At 36.9% G+C, this 19,237-nt stretch overlaps 1 protein-coding gene across 2 annotated transcripts in view; it reads right to left on the bottom strand.

Annotated features, from left to right (window-relative positions):
* The window catches only part of LRP2 (LDL receptor related protein 2), a 122,468-nt gene that overhangs the window by 69,300 nt on the left and 33,931 nt on the right, over positions 1–19,237 (bottom strand). For both annotated transcript variants that reach the window (XM_065670450.1, XM_065670451.1), the window contains exons 10-25: positions 18,182–18,310; positions 16,313–16,482; positions 13,572–13,795; positions 12,594–12,800; positions 10,651–10,853; positions 9,739–9,879; positions 8,616–8,819; positions 7,568–7,760; positions 6,321–6,446; positions 5,897–6,027; positions 5,008–5,145; positions 3,861–4,142; positions 2,446–2,685; positions 1,758–1,877; positions 1,304–1,420; positions 230–607 (exon numbers count right to left, since the gene is read on the bottom strand). In XM_065670450.1, the coding sequence (XP_065526522.1) occupies positions 230–607; positions 1,304–1,420; positions 1,758–1,877; positions 2,446–2,685; positions 3,861–4,142; positions 5,008–5,145; positions 5,897–6,027; positions 6,321–6,446; positions 7,568–7,760; positions 8,616–8,819; positions 9,739–9,879; positions 10,651–10,853; positions 12,594–12,800; positions 13,572–13,795; positions 16,313–16,482; positions 18,182–18,310 (3,003 nt within the window). The remainder of the gene's footprint in view (positions 1–229; positions 608–1,303; positions 1,421–1,757; positions 1,878–2,445; positions 2,686–3,860; positions 4,143–5,007; positions 5,146–5,896; positions 6,028–6,320; positions 6,447–7,567; positions 7,761–8,615; positions 8,820–9,738; positions 9,880–10,650; positions 10,854–12,593; positions 12,801–13,571; positions 13,796–16,312; positions 16,483–18,181; positions 18,311–19,237) is intronic.

The following is a 19,237-nucleotide window of genomic DNA, read 5'->3' as shown; positions in this document are numbered from 1 at the left end:
AGTGGAAGACACATTTGAATTCAGCGAACAAGACTGGACACAGCTAATAAATATCATTATCACAGTCTCATTTCACTGCAAGCAAGTTACATTAAGTAATTTGTGCTCTAATTTCAGTATGCTTACAATTTCTGCTAGAAATGTTGCTGCACTAAATACAGCAGTCTGAAAGTTCCATTTATTTCTGAGCACATAGTAGGATATAGAAGATACTTGATCAGGAACTTACTGCACAATGGAGATTCATCAGCTCCATTAGGGCAGTCGGCAGAATTATCACATACTTTGCTCAGATTTACACAGATACTGTGACCTGGACATTGCCACTGCCAGCTGGGGCACCGGAAGGGTTGAGTAGGACAATCTCTCTCGTCGCTCATATCCCTGCAGTCATTATCACCATCACAGATCCATGCTCGATAGACACAGTCACCATTATCACAGCGGAAAAGAGATGGTGGACAGGTCCTGGGAAGACATCTGTGATGTTCATCTGAGCCATCTGCACAGTCAAGATGCCCATCACATTCCCAGTTAGCAGGAACACAATTGCCATCTGACTGACACTGGAATTCATTCTGGTGGCACATCCCTGGTGGTCTTGTAGCTAAAACAGCAACACGCAACAGTTCAGAAGCCTTTTCAATTTTAGACAGAGAAGCAAAATCACTATGTTCAGTAAATTTCCTGCATAAATAGTTACAATAAAATTAAGAACTGTCTTGCTTTTAGATCAGGCCATAGAATCAAAGTCAGTCAATTTACATGACAATTCAGAATCTGATCAGTTTAACTCCTACTTTGTAACATAGTGAACAAGGCAATTCAACTATTGTATTCTGAGCAAGCAATTTTCATATCTACATATACTGATATCTATGCACATGACCACAGCAAAAAGAAATTACATGCTGAAAACAGTTTTAACCACACTGCATTGCAACATTTTAACAAACTTAAATGTAAAAAATTACTCTAGGAAAAGTTGCAATCTAACTCTCACAGATAAAAGGTTTTCAGTTTTCTAGATGAATAGACTTATTAATTTTACTTTTAAACCCTGTGGCTGAGGTGCCAAGTAAAACAAAACATTAAGCCAAAAGGAATGCAAGCTCTACTCTTTGCCAGAAAAATCTACTCTTGAGCTGGATCCTACTGTGCTTGAAATTTCTGCTCAGAAAATAATATTTCTAGACAAGTTTCCCTAAAAAGAATTTTAAAGTTTTAAGAACAGTAGTGCAGATAAAGGAAATTTTCAGAAGCATCACGTAATAACTGAAGCCTCTAGCATCAATGTACTTACGGCAGTCAGTTTCATCTGAGTGATCATTACAGTCAAAAACACCATCACACTTGTAGTAAGTGCTGATACACTGGTCTCCACTGAGACATTTGAACTCTGTGGCACTGCAGTTATATACTACAAAAGAAAAAAATATTGTTATTGAATTCACAGAGCTAGACTGCACCCAGTTTTTCTACAGGTGGCACTGGATACCATGATTTCCCTGGGATACAGAAAATGCAGTGACCTTGGAATCTACAGAAAACAGAGGAAACAGATTTCACCCCTCTGCAACCAACCTACAGATCAAAGGGCTTACTAAAACGCTAAACCAAGTATCATAAACAAAATTTATGGATAGGTTTATTATGCATTCTGCTACCTTGAACCTGATAATATGAGGCCATCAAAGACCCCTCAGGGGGCAAGAGTAAGAAAACAATAAAGAGGCATTCAACAAAGTTACACTTACTGCAGTCATGCTCATCAGCACCATCTACACAATCTTTGTCTCCATCACAGACATAGTATGGGTCAATACAGCGATGGTCTGGACACTGAAATTGCCTGGGTTCACAAGTCCCTGTGAAAGCTATTAAGAATGACAATAAATGCAGATATGTTTCTTTTTCTCTGTTCTGAAATCAACATAATACTGAGACAGTAGAAAGACACTATCACTAAATTGGAAGATGTAATGCATCAACTAGTAATCATATAAATTACAAGCATTACATTAGTAGCAAGTAATTATTTATGCATGTGTAGGCTTGGACTCATGGAAAATGAACAGAAGACTCCACTCAGTGGTAAAAGCACTAAAGAAAGCATATGGAAATACTACTGTCCTCGTCCTGGTAAAAACTTCCAGACTAGATTAGCTGATTACATCATCAGTCATAAATGAGATCACTCATGAAGTATTCATTATGCAGCACCATGATTATAATTATCACATTTGACCCTTTTCTTTTTATTATTATTATTTTCCTGCATTCTACTTGGTTCTGGTAGCTCAAATTAGGAGTTTTTCACATCCTCCAGACTGCAAAATATTAGTTCTTTCTTCCTAATTTCACTTATCATCCTTCCACCAATAGACGTATCTATGTAGACATACTGAGCTTTTTAGAAAAACAACAGACAGCTGTGATACTCACTGCAGTTTTTTTCATCCGACCCATCACCACAGTCATTATCAGTATCACATAGCCAGATCCTAGGAACACATCTTCTATTATCACAGGTGAACAGGGTTACAGGGCATGAAGTGGGTCCTTGTGTAGGACAGTGCAATTCATCACTGCCATCAAAACAGTCATTATGTTTATCACAGCGCCAGCGACCTGGAATACACTGCCCACTGGCACAGGTAAAAGCTGATGAAGCACAAGTATTGTCTAAATAAAAAACAAAACAGGAGAACATGCTGATAAAGATCTCCAAAAACCTGCCCTCCCTGCCAGAGTATTCAGTACATTTTATATACTTACAGAATGTCTAAAATATGAATCAAATTCTAAAACGTATATTTGTTTAAAACAAAAATGTCTGTCATGCCAAAATGCTGCAGAACTGAACAGAATACAAGCTTTTTTACACTGAAAGAATCAATAAAAAATAGAAAAACAGAAATAATAGAAATAAAAAAATAGAGAAGTATATTCTTCAAGTAGCCATTTGCTTTATACTTTTGTTTCCCCCCCAAAAAAAATTCTAGTTATTCTAAAACAGACCACAAATAAAAAATGCTTTGTATCTTAGTCATATTAGTCATACATATTAAGAAGCACATTTTATTAATGTGATCTATTTTCATGTTTGTGATTTAAAAGAAAATATTAACTTTGAATAAAGAAGCACCAAATATGTCTTAAAAGCCAAGAACTTGCTTAACAATATCTTATCAACTACAATTACCCCACTGTTCACTCAATTTACTTGATCAAACTATTTTGCGTGAGACACTTAACAGTAAAACTAGAAAATGAACCAATGTGCCTTTAATCCACTTCACTGTAAAAATCTAGATGTAGCAAGTAGTTCAGAAGTGCCCAAATATAATGAACACAACAAAATTTTTACTCAGTTGTTAAATGAAATGAAAGATGCTGCTCTAAACTCAGAGGAAGGTTAAACAGTGCATATGGCTTTGTTATTTTTCTTATGGCGCTACTTTTAAAATCTTTTCATCTTTATTAAGATGGTTTGTCCCTCCCCATGCATCAAAATAAGACAAGTGATACCCCAGTATCTTTCAAAATTTACAAAAAGATAAGAATAAAGACAACTTTCTTCTTCAGAAGATAAGTTTTTGTTACTCTGTAAATGGAATTTTGATAACTAGTGAGATATGAGTACTTTTGAGCATTCTTTAGGTGGCCAGTGTTGAATCCCACATTCCCAACAGTTATCCATATAATTTCCCAAGTAACTAATCTCCCAGGTAAATTTCAGGGTTTATCCATAGATACAACCCTAAAAAAAATGGGTTTATTCCAACGAAATCAGATTGACCCAAGCTTTCTGAACTGCAAACCACGAACACTAACTGTATATTACAGGGATTACTTACTTAAAGAACCACAGTTTTGTTCATCACTGTTATCATGGCAATCATCAACGCCATCACACTGGTAGTATCGAGGCACACATCTTCCATTTCCACAGGAAAATGAGTAGGATCCACATTGCAAAGTGGGTGGCTCATTGGATGGGTCTTCAACACATGTCAGCTGATTTGAAGCCAGCTTCATGCCATAAGGACAACCACAAACTCTTTGAAAATTTGGTACTGGAAAGCAGAAGTGGCTGCAGTCTCCATTGGGATTTGTTCCTCTATTACAGTAGTTTGAGCCTTCAAAAGTGATGAAGATCAATGTATACACTACTGATAGCAGCTTGGGAAGCATTAAAAGTGCATAGTAACTGCGAAAGCGTTTAACAAAAAGACGCTGTACCAAATCCTTGTTTTGTATACATTGTAAAATAGGGTCAAGTTCGCTGACAGAAATAGTACTAGTAAGTCATAATAATAAGTCCCACATCCCATATACTCTTCATTAACACAAATGTTTATGGAAGCCAAGAACATGCTACTAAATTCCATCTAATTTTCTGCCAATTTTCAGCAACTGTCTGGAAACAAGTACACTACACACTTTAGTCAGAGCAAGGCTGAGAGACCTGATCACATCTTTGGACAGCAAGCTGGTGGTGAGCCTTAACACACAGTTTGATCATATGTTTGATAAGTGTACTGGGTGTTATACTAAATTAACTACAATATCAAATCCTTGGTTTAGGTCATAGAATGCCACAGAAATCAGAAGTGAAAATAAGAAATAAATAGTGATTTATGCACAGTGATTACTTTAAGAAGAGTAGTTTGATCAATAAATTTTTACCCAACTCCTCAAATTAAATTGTTCAGTTTTACTAAAACTACCAGAAAAAAATAAATACGAAGTCGTAATCAGTGATACAATTACACAAGATACAATGGAATTATAATTTCATTTTACAAGGTTATTAAATACAGTAACAGAAGTGGTGGAGGAAAACTACACAGTCACATAACAGTGAAATATATGTGTGATTGCAAGTGCCTGTGCTGCCTACCAGCAGTTACGATTCAGTAAAGCCATTCCTAAAACTGAAAGTGGAAACCTGGTGTACTGATATTTTGTTTCTTAATCTATCTGTGGAACTAAAGAGCTCACCTATTTGGGAATGAGCATCGTATGCTTTAACATGCATAATGTTACTTATGCCCCTCCTAATAATAGTCATTTCCCCTCCATCAGACTTCCTCACTCGAACTATTCCACCAAGTCTCCAATCAGTAAAGTAGGCATAACCTGTTTTGAAAGACATTTAACATATAATAATTACAGAGCAATATGACATAAAAGATGAAGCATGATGAGCAAAAACTGCAAGACTTCTCATGTAAATTTCCATTTTTTTTTTTGGTAACTGTTTCTCAAAAAATACAAAGGACTTTTATCACTAAATGCAGTCAGAGTCCTCCAGTCATAGGCAGACATAACTCAGGATAAAGAAGTGCTCTCAGATTTCACTTCAGTTGAGATATAACAGACTCAACTGGCATTTCAAATTTCAAGTCAATTTTAAAAGTCATTCAGTAAGACAACTTTACAGAAAAATTTAGAATATTTTTGAAAATATCAAAATCAAAAGGGGTCAGATGCTGACATCCTTCACACACAACATAAAGCCAGTGATAAGATGGTACATGCAATTAATAGAATCCTGAAATTGCTGATCATCCCTAGGGAGATGATTTACCTCATCTCTCCTGCGTGAGTAGCCCGCCTTGGGAGCACAGCATAATCTGCCTTATTGCACTGAGTTACCTGATCTGCCTCAAAGTATTCAAACACAAATATACATAAAAACAGTTCTAAAAATGAAAAAGTACTAAATAGATAATGTTATAGGAACTTGCAACAGTGCTTCTTATAGGAAAAGCAGTATTACAGAGGCCATATTTTATCTCACATACTCACAGATCATCATATTTAAAAAAAAAAAAAACAACAACCTGTGATGATAATAATAGATCATATTTTCCACTGCCAGACTTACCTCCAAAAATAGTAAGGCCAAATGGGTGAGTCATCTGAGTAATATGTTCAAGAGTCCGTCTGTCCAACCCATCAAAGGTGCTGTGCTCAATTTTATCAAAAAAGGCATCCACCCAATACAGCCTTAAAGAACTAGAAATAACAAGAACGTCATATCTCTTTTCAAATGACATTATGTCTAGTAGGAAGCACTATCATTTTCTCAAATAATAATCTTAAACCTGACAAAAAACTATTGGGCTGTGTGGGGAGGGATCCTGAGAAGATCTTACTTTTCAGTGATTTTTAAAGAAATCAAAAAATAAGGTCCTCAATATGAAAACACCAGTGCACACAATCTAACAGAATTCCTTTCTTTTTTAGCTCTAACAGTTCTGAGGAAGAAACACATAAGCACAAAAGCTTGCCTTCTGTGTTGTCCTTACCTCCAGTCAATGGCTAGGCCATTAGGCCAGCCTAGCGTTGTATTCACAATTGGCAATGCATGGGATCCATCACTCCAGGCCCTCATGATTTTTGCAGGACGGAACCAATCTGTCCAGAATATATACCTGAAAGTACATGTCATAAGACAAAAACCCAATGATACAAGTAATTAAACAGAGCAAGCATTTGAACAGTATTAACATTCTTCTTTGCACCACAAAGCTGTACATATATTAAAAAACCACAATTTTATGTTGACCCTCTCCTCAATTGGTAGTGGTACTGACAAGTAGTATTTATCCTTCTTACAACAGCTTTCAAAATCTTTCAAAGTGGTTTGTCCCTTTAGACATAAAATATCTGTAACTTTGTTAAAACTGTCAGGGATTTCATTTAAGAAGAAGTAAGAAACAAAAATCAAAATGCATCTTCCAGGTAATACTTACAAGTAAGCATGAATATTACAAAGAACTTTTTCCCGATACTTTCAACTTATGCCTAAAGTCAGAGTTGAAGCTACTGGTAAATAACTTTACCAAGTAGGAAATAAAAAAAGGATACAAGTTCAACATTATTCTCATGAGATTAATTAAAAAAAAAAAACTCTTTGGTTACTAAATATGAAAATTCAATATCCAAGAATTAAGAAATTCAGTAGTTTGGCAGCAGGAAGCTGAATTATGCTATGAAAGAAATGCTGGCATGGCATGGCCAAATAACACAGTGTTGAATTTGAGGTTAGGCATTTGCATCAAAGAAAAGCAGGGCTTCAGTTTATGTACACAGAATCACATACTGTAAACCTCTGTATCAAACACAGACAGTAGTATCTAATATGTTTCAAATAAAAAAATACAGATAGAAAATAAAAAAGAACCAAGGTTAGCATCCTGGGACCTTAAAGAATATTAAAAATAACTTAGAAAACTATCTTTCAACTATGAGAAACAGCTTTCTGATCCAAGTGATACAAAGAAACAAAGTTACTTTGCCTGTTTATCAACACACAGGAATTAAAAAAAAAAAAAAAAGGTGCTTTTAAAGAGAATTCTTTCGAGTGCTGCTTTCATGTGGAATGTGTATCACTTTGCCCTTTCCTCTGGGTGCTGAATCCTAGGCAAGAATAAAACAAAGACAAGAGAACTGAAGAGGTGGAAAAGAACACAAACCCAAACACAAATCCAGAATGAGATGTAAGCCTAACTAATCCCACCATTTTTTTCATATAGTTTCAAGCTCAACTTACCCAATAACTGGATGAACCACTATTGATCGAGGATTATTTAAACTCTGAACAATAGCTCTCCTAGATTTATCTGCCAGCCTCATCACACTAATGCTCCTGTATCGAGGGTCTGTCCAGTATAGATTCTTCGAGATCCAGTCAAAGGCCAAATCTTCAACACTTTCCACTCTATTAGCCGTCAGGATTTCCCTTCCTAGAATTCATAATACACATAACAATTGTATATGTTTTGGAACAAGGGAAATAGCATGAATGCAGTATTCTGTTCATAAACCTAATGGTTTTACTCAGTAAAAATGTTGCCTCTGTGCTATTTTATATAAAGACCAATAAGGGAAGGAGGGATGCCCTTTGCTCCAAAGCAGGTGTATGTTCAGGAGCACAACCCTGATAGAGGAGAAATTAAGACTAGCTAAAGATGAGAGAAAAATCTGTTACTAAGTTTACACTGAGAGGAGTTTTATGAATGAAGGTCAGTAAGGTCAATGTGTAAAGACATCTTGCCCAACAGCCAGACCTTACCTACTCTTTGCATAGGAATGGTCAACTGCAGTCTACAATTACTGGCCCAAGGCAGCAAGTAAGCTCAGAAGACTATATGCTGTCTTAATATATATTTAATCATTATTATAAATTGGAGATAAACATTTTTCACACTACCACAAATAGGACTTCCAAAAATCTCACAAACATAATATTCTTTTTCCAATATCATAACAACCATCCTACTATCCAGGCAGGGAAATTAGAAAGGAATTTCAGTTTCATACTACTGTGTGCATAAACAGACTGGTGATGACAAATACTATTTGTGAAAAATGCTACAAGTAGTTCATTCCCAAACACATTCAGCAAGTTTGTCAAAGAGCAGGATACTTCAACGAGCTTCATATGAGTTGAACAAACATTTTTGACAATTTCCAGATTACTGGGGTGACATAGATTTATCCGCATATCTCACAATGTGACTTTTTGTACTTCTTTTTAGAAATACATATTCTACTTTCCTTACCACAATTATTCTACAATTCTTAAGAATGATTCTCACCTGAACCATCAATTTTCTGTTTACAGATCATGTCTTTACTTGTGTCTGAGAAAAAAATGGTGTCATCCTGAGCAGAGAAGTCAATTCCAACAAAGTATGAAGGGCTCCCTGTTACAGGTATGATCACATCTTCCTGGGTGGAGAGATTGAACGGGATCCCCCGCACTGCCAGCTGGGATGAAAACAGCAGGAACTGCTGTACAGCTGCAAAAGGAGAGCTCAGGCTCAGACATTACTTATTCACAAAGTGAGACAAAGTGGGAATTAATTAACTGTAAAGCTTTATTTTCCTTTGGCAATACTAACAGGCTGGAAACAGAAAAAAAGAAGACTGAGAAAATAGAAATTTTAATATACGCAGACCTAAAAACTGAAGAAGAAAACCAAAACCCAACCCAGAGTATTAGGCGATGTGGTCAGATATTCCTCTTGCCTTATTACTCTAGTCCTATAAAAGCAGAATTTTCTGTGATCCCTTTATAATCATCTATTAAAAAACCCCAAACAAACTCACAGGCTTTGTGGAGCTATCAAATAACCAAACCATATTGCAGCTAGCCAGGTAAATACATGGCCACATAGTAAAACTATAGACAATATGTCTAGCTTAATTTGCCAATAGATACATATGCCAAACATCCCAAAAGTGACAATTATGCACACAAACAGGAAACAGAAGATTGCTGATGGAAGCCCACAGCTCCAAAACTCAATCTTTTGTTCTTGCCTTATGTGTTCAAAGGGAGAAAACTACCCTAGTCTACATGCTACTGCACAAGAAAGCAGGTTTATACGTTCAAAATAATACATCTGCATATTAGCAAGTATCCACGCTAAATTTCAGGAGTAAGATCTTAAATCGTACAGTTTTCTACATATATTCCATATCAAATTTTCTTAAAGTGCTCATAAAAGGTGGTGAGTTTAAGTTGCTGTTTCTTGAAATTAACTTGAGCAAAAATTATTACATTTAAAGCTGTCAACAGGAGTTGGGATGAAAAAACACACAGTCTTTGGCATACTAAACCAGCAAAGCTATTGGAAAGAGGAAAGGTGTTCTAGAAATAACTCTAGAGCTATATGGAATAGTGCTATATCCAGCAATCATAAGGCATTTTCTTACCGACACAATGTCTTCCATCTACGTGTAGATCGAAGCCCAGTATACATCTACAGCGATAACCCAGTCCATCATTATCTGTTTTGTGACTGAGAACACAGATCTGTTCACATCCCCCATTGTTACTTCCACAAGGATTTCTCACTGGAAAATAATACAGATTGGATTGTAACTTTGTCTATTAACCTAATGGCATCATTATCTTGATTTTTCAGGATTTTTTTAAACATCCACAATAAATCATGTGAGCTCTGTGGGAATTACATAACATGGAAATCATACACCATCAGTTCTACACTAAAACGCACCAAAATCACATCAGACCTAACAGGTGTTCAAGCATGCCACTCTGTACAGAGATACATCCCTGGCGGTGTTCAAGGCCAGGTTGGATGAAGCCTTGTGTGGGATGGTTTAATGTGAGGTGTCCCTGCCCATGGCAGGGGGGTTGGAACTAGATGATCTTGAGGTCCTTTCCAACCCTAACTATTCTATGATTCTATGATTCTATACTCAACACACAGCATTGAGGCTATAGTTTTCTGTGTATAGTTCTGGGCTACAATTTTCTGCATATAGTTCTACTTCAGAATTATATCTCACAGAATTATTTCACACTGCTAGCCTTTTCCAACTGCACCCTCATTGTTGTGTTGAAGAAAAAACATCACAAACACCAATACTGCTCATAACCACATATCCATATATTTAATAAGCCTCTTCACTCTTAAATGTTGCATTTGACAGTTTATTAGCTGCAGGAAGTGAATGAAATGCAGTCTAGTTTTACAATACAAACCCGTGTATCATAATTATTAGTTCTTTACAGCAAAACAAGCACCTCTCATAATTTTTACCAACTTTTTTGGTAATACAGTTTCTATACCTCCCTTAATAATTTCCTTGCTGTCTTACCATATGGCTGCCTGGCAGCATGGTAAACTGTCACTCCATAAGGTCTCAGTGAAGACTGGTAGATGACTTGAGGGTTAGATTCTGAAAACTTGTTAGCTTTCACCACTGCCATTTTGGTCCAATCAGTGAAATAAACGTTGTGTTCAAATAAAGTGATTCCATATGGGTGAGGAATCAGTGAGCCTCCATGAGCTATTGTTCTCCTGTCACAAAGATGGTTTTAAAATTATTTACAAAATATTATCCAGAAAATAACTTTATTACTAGAGGAAAAGGATCTGGGATTATTAATTCATTCACTGGCTTCTACATAGAAGCTGCAAAACTACAAATAAAAAGACCAAATGAGCTGAAGAGATTAAGCTAAATGTACAGGGTACATAAACATAAAAGACACAACAGTGAAAACAGAGCAATCAACAGTGTTAGCAATTTCCAAGGAAACACAGTGAGTAAAGACGACATCTCAAAAAGTAGTAAAGAATTTATAATTACTGAGAGAAAATTAGAGAAAGGGGAAATCAAAGACACCTATAGGAATTCAAAATAGTCAAAAAACCTTGAATGTAAAAAATATAGTCCTACGTATGTAGTTAAAACAAAAAACAAAACAAAACAAAAAAACAAAACAAAACCAAACCCGAACCGCTACCACTTTAGCTTTAACTACTCACCCATGCAAAACCAAAGAAAAACAAATGCTAAAAATCGGTACCTATTCTATGCAAGATATTGTGTTATTTTTTTATCTAAATAATAGGCAATAAAGAGAGACATTCGAGTCCTCACAAAATATATAACAATAACACTACAATACCATTTTAATGTAGTTGTGAAGGAAGACTGGATGGGGCTTTGAGCAATCTGGCCAGTAGAAGGTATTCCTGCCCATTGCAGAGGGTTGGAACTTCGGAACTAGATGATCTTTTTGATACCTTCCAACCCAAACCACTCTATGATTCTATGAAGGTCTAGAAAATCATTCTACAGCACTACAATAAGAATTTCCCAGGTGGTTTAGATTCATTCTTTAGGGATGCAAGATGTAACACAAGTAGACAATAAGCTGTATTTTAACATTCTTCGCAGACTATGCTTCTGCCTCTTGCCTACTTGCATAACATCTACAAGATTTTTGGTGTTGCTGTAAGTGGTAAGTTTTTATCTCCAAAAACCAGAGATTTTACTAAACGCATTCTCGTCTTACCAAACCCTGATAAAGGAGTAATGATAACAGCATTATTTTTATAATTTTTAAAGTAAAAAAATACATTGAGCAATAAACCTGTCAAACGAGCAGAGGACTGTTTTTCAAGCCAATCTGCAGGAGGTATGCTAAAGGGGACAATTTTTTCTTGTGCTTGAGTAACAGACACTAATCACAGATGCAGAGATAAGCAGGCTTCTCAACACTGTTTTATATGACAAAGTCCCATAAAACCTCAAAGACTCCCTTTTTGCATGCTGTGATATAGTTTCCCCAGCATCACAATAGGGTGATGACTTAATTTTTGACAGCAAGGATTTATAAAATGCAAGAAGAGCACTTAATACACATTACACAAAGTGGTGCTTTGGAGAGGAATATTTCAAATAAGTTCATTCACAAACAAAGATGCTAAGAAATTATGATGGAAGACTGTATATACATCAAAAATAATATAAAGAAATGCTAGAAAACTATGCTGTAGTAGTGGGCTATAAAAAAGTACATTGTGGAAGAAGTGCCATAGGTATCTGAGGTTCAAAAAGGACAAAGAATGATGGAGGAATTAAGGATTGCCTAGAAGTAGCATAACACCACAGATATCAAAGTGCATCACATTCATTATATCGTAATTTTCATCCTTCATGTATCTCATTTTGTTAGACAGATCTTTTTTTGAATTATATACAAAATAATCAGTGAATCTGTAACCTCCAAGGAATAGTATTTCTCCTACCTTTGAAGTCCATCATAAGTTACAGTCTCTATGTAATCAAACCGGCTGTCAACCCAGTAAAGTCTCTTCATCACAATATCCAGAGTTATTCCAGCAGGCCAGCCTAATTTTGTTTTTATCAAATCCTGACGGTTTGTGCCATCCATGAAGGCCCTTTCCACTTTAGGATCACCAGACAGACTATCCCAGTCTGAGAAAAATAAATAACTACAAAGAAAAAAAGAAGTTTCCTTGAGATTTAAAAAAAAAAAAAAACCCCAACCTACATTTTACATGGAATTTGCAAAAGGGAAGCTCCCTTTCGGGACAGAGCTTGATTCTCAGCTGGCATACTATGAGAACACACTTTATACCTCCTGCCCAAGAAGCAATATGCATTTTCTTTTATAGAATTAATCTAGAAAGGAACATGCTTTCACCCAAAAGACCTCAGAAATAGTTTCCCTAGTTAAAAATAGACTTAAGTGTACTGCCAGAAATAAATCAGTGACAAACAGATGAATCATGAAAGCAGCATCCATCACTACAAATTACATGAAATTCCTCCTCTTCCCATTCTCTGAGGATCCAATTTTTTGCTGCTCACATACATTTTTAAAGCCTGTTGGGCTGGGAGGCACTAGCTTTACTGGCTACACTCCACCACTTTATTTCAAATAGTAATATCACAACAGATATCTTTCAGTACAACTTCAACTCTTCTGCAGGCCAATTCCACTGTTCCTCTGTTTTCAGAGCTGCCCATGAGCATACAACTCAAGCCATAAAACAGATTCCACACACTGGGAATAAAAGCAGTGTCAGCCCTCCTATTACAATTTAAGGTGTAAAATAGGTTACAACAGAATGCAAACATTTAAAACATCTTATATCTATAATGAATTCTAGAGCCCCAGGTATCTCTTAGTTCTTCTCCTTTTGCATGGGAATAAAGGAATTTCTGACAGCTTTGACCATTACCTAACATATGTCACTTACCCAACTGTTGGATCCAGTGCTATTCCTCTAGGATTTCCAAGATTTTCAGCAATAAGTGTCACACGGTTTGTTCCATCCAAATTAACCATATCTATTCTGTTCACACTGGTCTCGACCACATATAATTTATTGGTAACCCAATCCACTGCTAGATTTTCAGGTGTGTCAACTGAAACATTTAAAACTTCTTGGAAATCAGAGCCATCAATATTAATAGAAAAAACCTGAAAACAATACAAATATTGTCAGTGCCCACATGATGTTTTGTTAATCACAACACACATGGCACTTGTCCTCTGTTATCACACTGAGCACAGATCCACAACTGGCCACTAGATAAAACCAAGTCACCCACTAAGCTATACTACTTAGCTTAGGGTTTTCTGCAAAACTTTGGAAAACAATGCAAAAACCACAGGAGGCTTGCCTTCAACTACCGTTTCTGCAAAATGGACAAGGTAACACACTAAAACAGCCTTGTGGAAAAATATGCACTGAAACAGATGAGGAAAGCATATCTGCTTTTCTGGAATCTAGCAATTATCATTAATTGAAAACAAATTAACATGCTTTAGCAAAGCTCTCATCAGTGACTAGAAACAACAGGGGGAGCTCTTACTGCACCAACCACACTAAGGGGAAATTGCTGAGTGAAGAAAGGGAATCCTCTCCATCCTGACAGAAAGGAGAAAACTCAGCATTGCCTCTGTCTTCTTTATTTGATTTATTTGATTTTTTATTTAAGGCTAATTTTAAACAGCATCATGCTTAAGAAGAAATAGTTTTGTTATCTTACAAGCAAGCTCAGAGGTACCTGAAGCAAACAGCATAAGCACGGTAATTTCATAGGTACAGTTATGATTATAGAATCATAGATCATAGAATAGTTAGGGTTGGAAAGGACCTCAAGATCATCTAGCTCCATCCCCCCTGCCATGGGCAGGGACACCTCACACTAAACCATCCCACACAAGGCTTCATCCAACCTGGCCTTGAACACTGCCAGGGATGGAGCACTCACAACTCCCCTGGGCAACCCATTCCAGTGTCTCACCACCCTAACAGGAAAGAATTTCCTCCTTATAACCAATCTAAACTTCCCCTGTTTAAGTTTTAACCCATTACCCCTTGTCCTGTCACTACAGTCCCTGACGAAGAGTCCCTCCCCAACATCCCTATAGGCCCCCTTCAGATACTGGGTAATACAAAAAGCTAGGAATCATCCCTTTTGGAGCAACAGCATGAGGTTTAGAATGTATTTAAATGAAAACACAGATTACCACAAGTAAATAAAAGCAAGAAAACTAACAGATTAAATAGTTGCATCATTTTAAATATTCTTCATGTCCAGGCAAGCAAATCATCTAACTGTCTATTCTGTTCTTTGGAAACCTTGCTGGTGGAAGAGCTTATGGGCATTAGGTTATCAGACAGTACACTAAATGAGATAAAGATGACACAGAACACAACCTACAATTTTCTAGTTTAGCTTATATCTTAATCTTAAAAACAAAAGGGACAACCAAAACACATCCTCTAATTATATTTTTATTTTAAGACATCAAGTGGAAATATGCACTACATAAGAACATTCTTAATGTCACTGTTTTAATCTGGGTATTCGAGCTGGGACTTAATTAGATTAATTAATTAGGATTTAACTATATTGGGGCAGATAAAAAGGTAGTTCTGGACATCTGGCATTTGCAATGAGAAAAACCTTATTATAACCTGTTTATACATTTTACAGAGACAGCATAAATCTTTGGTCTCATCAAAGTTAAGATTTGACCCTGACTTGCTTCAACCATTGTCAATGTAATTGCAGTAATGGGAACCCACAGCAGTGAAAATAAGAATGCCAGAATTGTGAACAACTCAAAAATTGTGCACACAGATCCCGTCCTACTTGGTAGCCACGCAGTATGCTTCCCAACAGAAGCAACATAGCACTGTAGCAGAAACTACAGTTTATGTGTAGGTTCAGAATTAGGACAGTGACACCATATTGATCCAGCAGTGGTGCCAGCAGAAGGCACGCCATGGACTCTCCTCCACTCTGCACGACAATCAACATAGTGATGAAGACTGTGGCGTTTTAGTGAAACAAAACCAGTCCAGGATAAATGCCAAGTTATGCTAACAGAAAAAAGAACAAGGTAAAGTCCAACTTTCACACAGGTCTCCACACTGCTTTTTAAAATTACCCTGCTTTACCATATCTTGAAGCTAAAATATCTACTTTTTTAAAAAATAAAAAAAGTAAAGGTAACAGAATATTGGCTCATTACACAAAATACTGTCAATATTTTTTATCCAAGCTAATTACAGTGCTATTTGAAGTATATGAAGACATCTGATCTTTATCATCTTGGAATGAACACAACTTTTACATTTTAAATGATCATGTTTCAAAAAATTACCAAGAAAAAATTGTTCACTTTTGAAAGAATGTCTACTATTTCTTTTAATTAGTTTTTTGGACTCCATCTCGAGCAAAATTAGAAGTTGCTCAAGACATTCCCATATAATAGGATTCTTTGTTTAATATGCCACATGTAATAGTATAGCTTGAAAAATGCAGTCATTAACATAAAACATTTCAAGGAGCTTTTTTTTAGAAAACAAAAATACGGCCAGTTTCTGCTCTCAAAAATTAAGGCCTATCAACACATTCTGCCTCTTGCAGTTCTCTACTTCCACACACAGAACAACATATTCTTCTTGAAATGTCCACCTACCTTATCTTGCACTGTATCAGTCCAAAAGATTCTGTGCAGGTAAAAGTGAAAGTCCACTCCAACTGCAACCCCACGATTCTGTGACTGCACCAAAGTACGAAAACTTCTGCCATGAAGATCTCCAATCAGTATATCGCGGCCATTGGAAAAAATAATTGATGCAACACCAGCTGAAAGCAGGGGTAACAAACGTATGACTACTCTGCAGGCAAGCTATTTTGCAAAGGGGCATTGAAATACACACATGCTGGTTCCTACACACCGGACACAAAAGGTTTTAGTAGATGCTTAGACTACAGTCTGTATAAATGTTTCTATATGAGTACTAGCTTGTTTTGATTTTCCTTTGGTTTCTAGACTTGGAGGAAAGCAAGCAGGAGTACTTATAAGTATTTCAAGTATTTAAAGCACTACCAGGTAAAACTTTTACAAAACCCCTGTGCATCTAAACTCTACAAGACTATTACTACTCTTCTATTTCTTTGCTTTAGCTCCTTTAATCGAAGTATAAACTTTAAGATTTTTCTGCCCCATGAGTTTCAGATATTCCTTGATTCTAGCAGCCAGACCATGTTTCTTAGCTTTCCATGTACTCCTCTATCCTAGCCACCTTCTTAATTCTCTCATCAGAAAATCTTTGCTGTATCTTACAACAGAAAAGAGATTCCAGCAAGTCTCTGACAGAATGTTCACTTCCAAAGCAGATGCCTGTTGAAAGACTTGGTGTAAGTCTGACAAGAATATACTTCAGTTCAAAACCTATTCACCCTACACATAAAATCTTTCCCAGTTAAAGCAAAAACGAATCCAGGGAAACCGAATTAGAGCAGGTATGAAATTCCCCCATTAATAAGACAGAAAAATCAATACTTTACAAACGACCCACTGGCTGAAAAGTCACACTAATTTGAATCAAAATCTTCTTTTGAAAGATAGATACAGACTTTTTCTGGAAACAGGGCAATCTTTCCCTTAGTACAGTCAAGCATATTTCGTTAGCTAAAAAAAATATCCCTATTTCTTGAGGACAAACTTAGAAAACTGCAAGATGATGACTGCTCTTCAGACATGACTGAGGAAAGAGGGAAGGCGGAGCGAACTAGGCAGCTCATGCTTTTCTAAGAAGAAAGACTGCTGATCAGCTATGCCAAGCAGGGACTCCAATTCCCACTGAATTCCTAAAGGCAGCAACACCTGCCTCACACAAAAGTGCGTTAGGCCATCACATCTCCACAAAGAAGGGCTTCCCATGGCCTGCTTTAGGAACAGAGCAGGAGGTGAACAACCAGAAGCAGCTGCCTACAGTTGACAGGGAACCACATTCTGTGTGAGGCAAGCATTCCTACAGAGTTCAGCCTCTGGGACACTAGAAGCCAGGAGCATGGTGTCTCTCACAGACAAGTATCTGAGCTCACCATTCAGCAAAGCCATCTTCTGGCATGGCACAGTCCTTCTAGAAAAATTGAGGCTTCCTGATTTCTTGTTCCCACCGAGTTCCACAGACAGCAAGTAAGGAAACTGCCATCCACAGGAGCAAGATTTTGTCTATTAAGGAAGGCTCTGGCAATGACCTCCCAACTCTGTGTAAGTCAGGAATTATAAGAAAGCACTGCAGCCCAGAAGAAATTCACTGTTCGAGGAGAAGCAGCCCTGATGAGGCAATGAGCTCTATCAGCCTACACGTGCCAGCAGATGCACAGTCTCTTGATCTTTGCTGATGTTTTGAATGCCAGCCTAACCTGAAGTCCTTAAGGCCAGATTCAAGTTAAAATCAAACACAATTGTACAGCATAGCCATGCAAACTGACCCATTTTATCTAGCTCTATTAGTCCAACAACTACAAGAAACTTGTGCTGCTGCACACTAACCTGAAGTGTTAGCCCGACAATATCGATGATGCTCTAGGAAATAACCTTCCACACAATGGCACTGGTGATGTCCCACACGATCTTCACATAGCTGGTCACAAACACCCCACATTTTGCAGTCATCAAAATCTGTGAAGTGAGTAATGCATATTTAGAAACAATGCTTTGTATAAAAGTGATGTCTGCTTGCTTTATATCTGTTTGCAATACTGTGGCATGGGAAAAGAGGTTTCATATGTTTTTTCCACAAATATTTCCATTTTCTTTTTCTGAATAACAAAACAATTGATGTTTGCTGCCAAGAAAACAGCCCACACCCTCCCCGCCCCATCCCCATCTTTCCACCAGCCAAAAAACCCACACCTGTCAGGAGAAGAGGAAAAATCACTGGAAGGAGTGTCATAGTCTACTTTCGACAAAAAAGAATATGTCTATGCAGTACTCTTCCAGCAAAAGATCTGAACATTAATGCACACAAACACTCACCTAGATTTAAGCCCACTCTGAAGGAAAGCCCTAGCTCTATGTTAGTGCAGTACTCAAGTTAATCAGTTCTGCTAAAAGACAGTGTTTATTAGCTCAAACTTGGTACCATGCTAACAGGTGTCTGACTTCCAATTAAAAGCTGGCTGTGCCCCAGAAGCAGCCATCAAAAAGTACAAAGAGGTTCACTCCAGCATGCAAAATACCATCTAGGTAGCTAAGACAACCCAGCAAGTTCTCACAGATATGCCCTATAAGGAATTTTCAGGGTTGCTGCAGAATCTTTAATTTCAAAGTTGTGAAATATTTAACTAGTCATCTTTTACAAACAGAGATTTTTAAAGTTCTGATTTTCTCTTAAAAAAAAAAAAAAAAAAAAAAAGGCCCAAAACAACCAGATCTGAACACTTTCTGGTGTTTCATCCTATCTGCAGATATTTAAAACCCAGGAGATTTCTGATACCAGTAATACATGGTTTTGACATCACAAGTTTGACCACTTTCACATGAAAATCTGAGTAGAATCAGTACATTACACCGCTGGAAATTGGTGATTCTACTGTTAAGCCAATA

The sequence above is a fragment of the Lathamus discolor genome, chromosome 3 (assembly GCF_037157495.1).
Source record: "Lathamus discolor isolate bLatDis1 chromosome 3, bLatDis1.hap1, whole genome shotgun sequence".
Classification (NCBI taxonomy): Eukaryota; Metazoa; Chordata; class Aves; order Psittaciformes; family Psittacidae; genus Lathamus; species Lathamus discolor.
The sequence above is the reverse complement of the archived record's forward strand: the minus strand, read 5'-3'. Positions and strand labels throughout refer to the sequence as shown.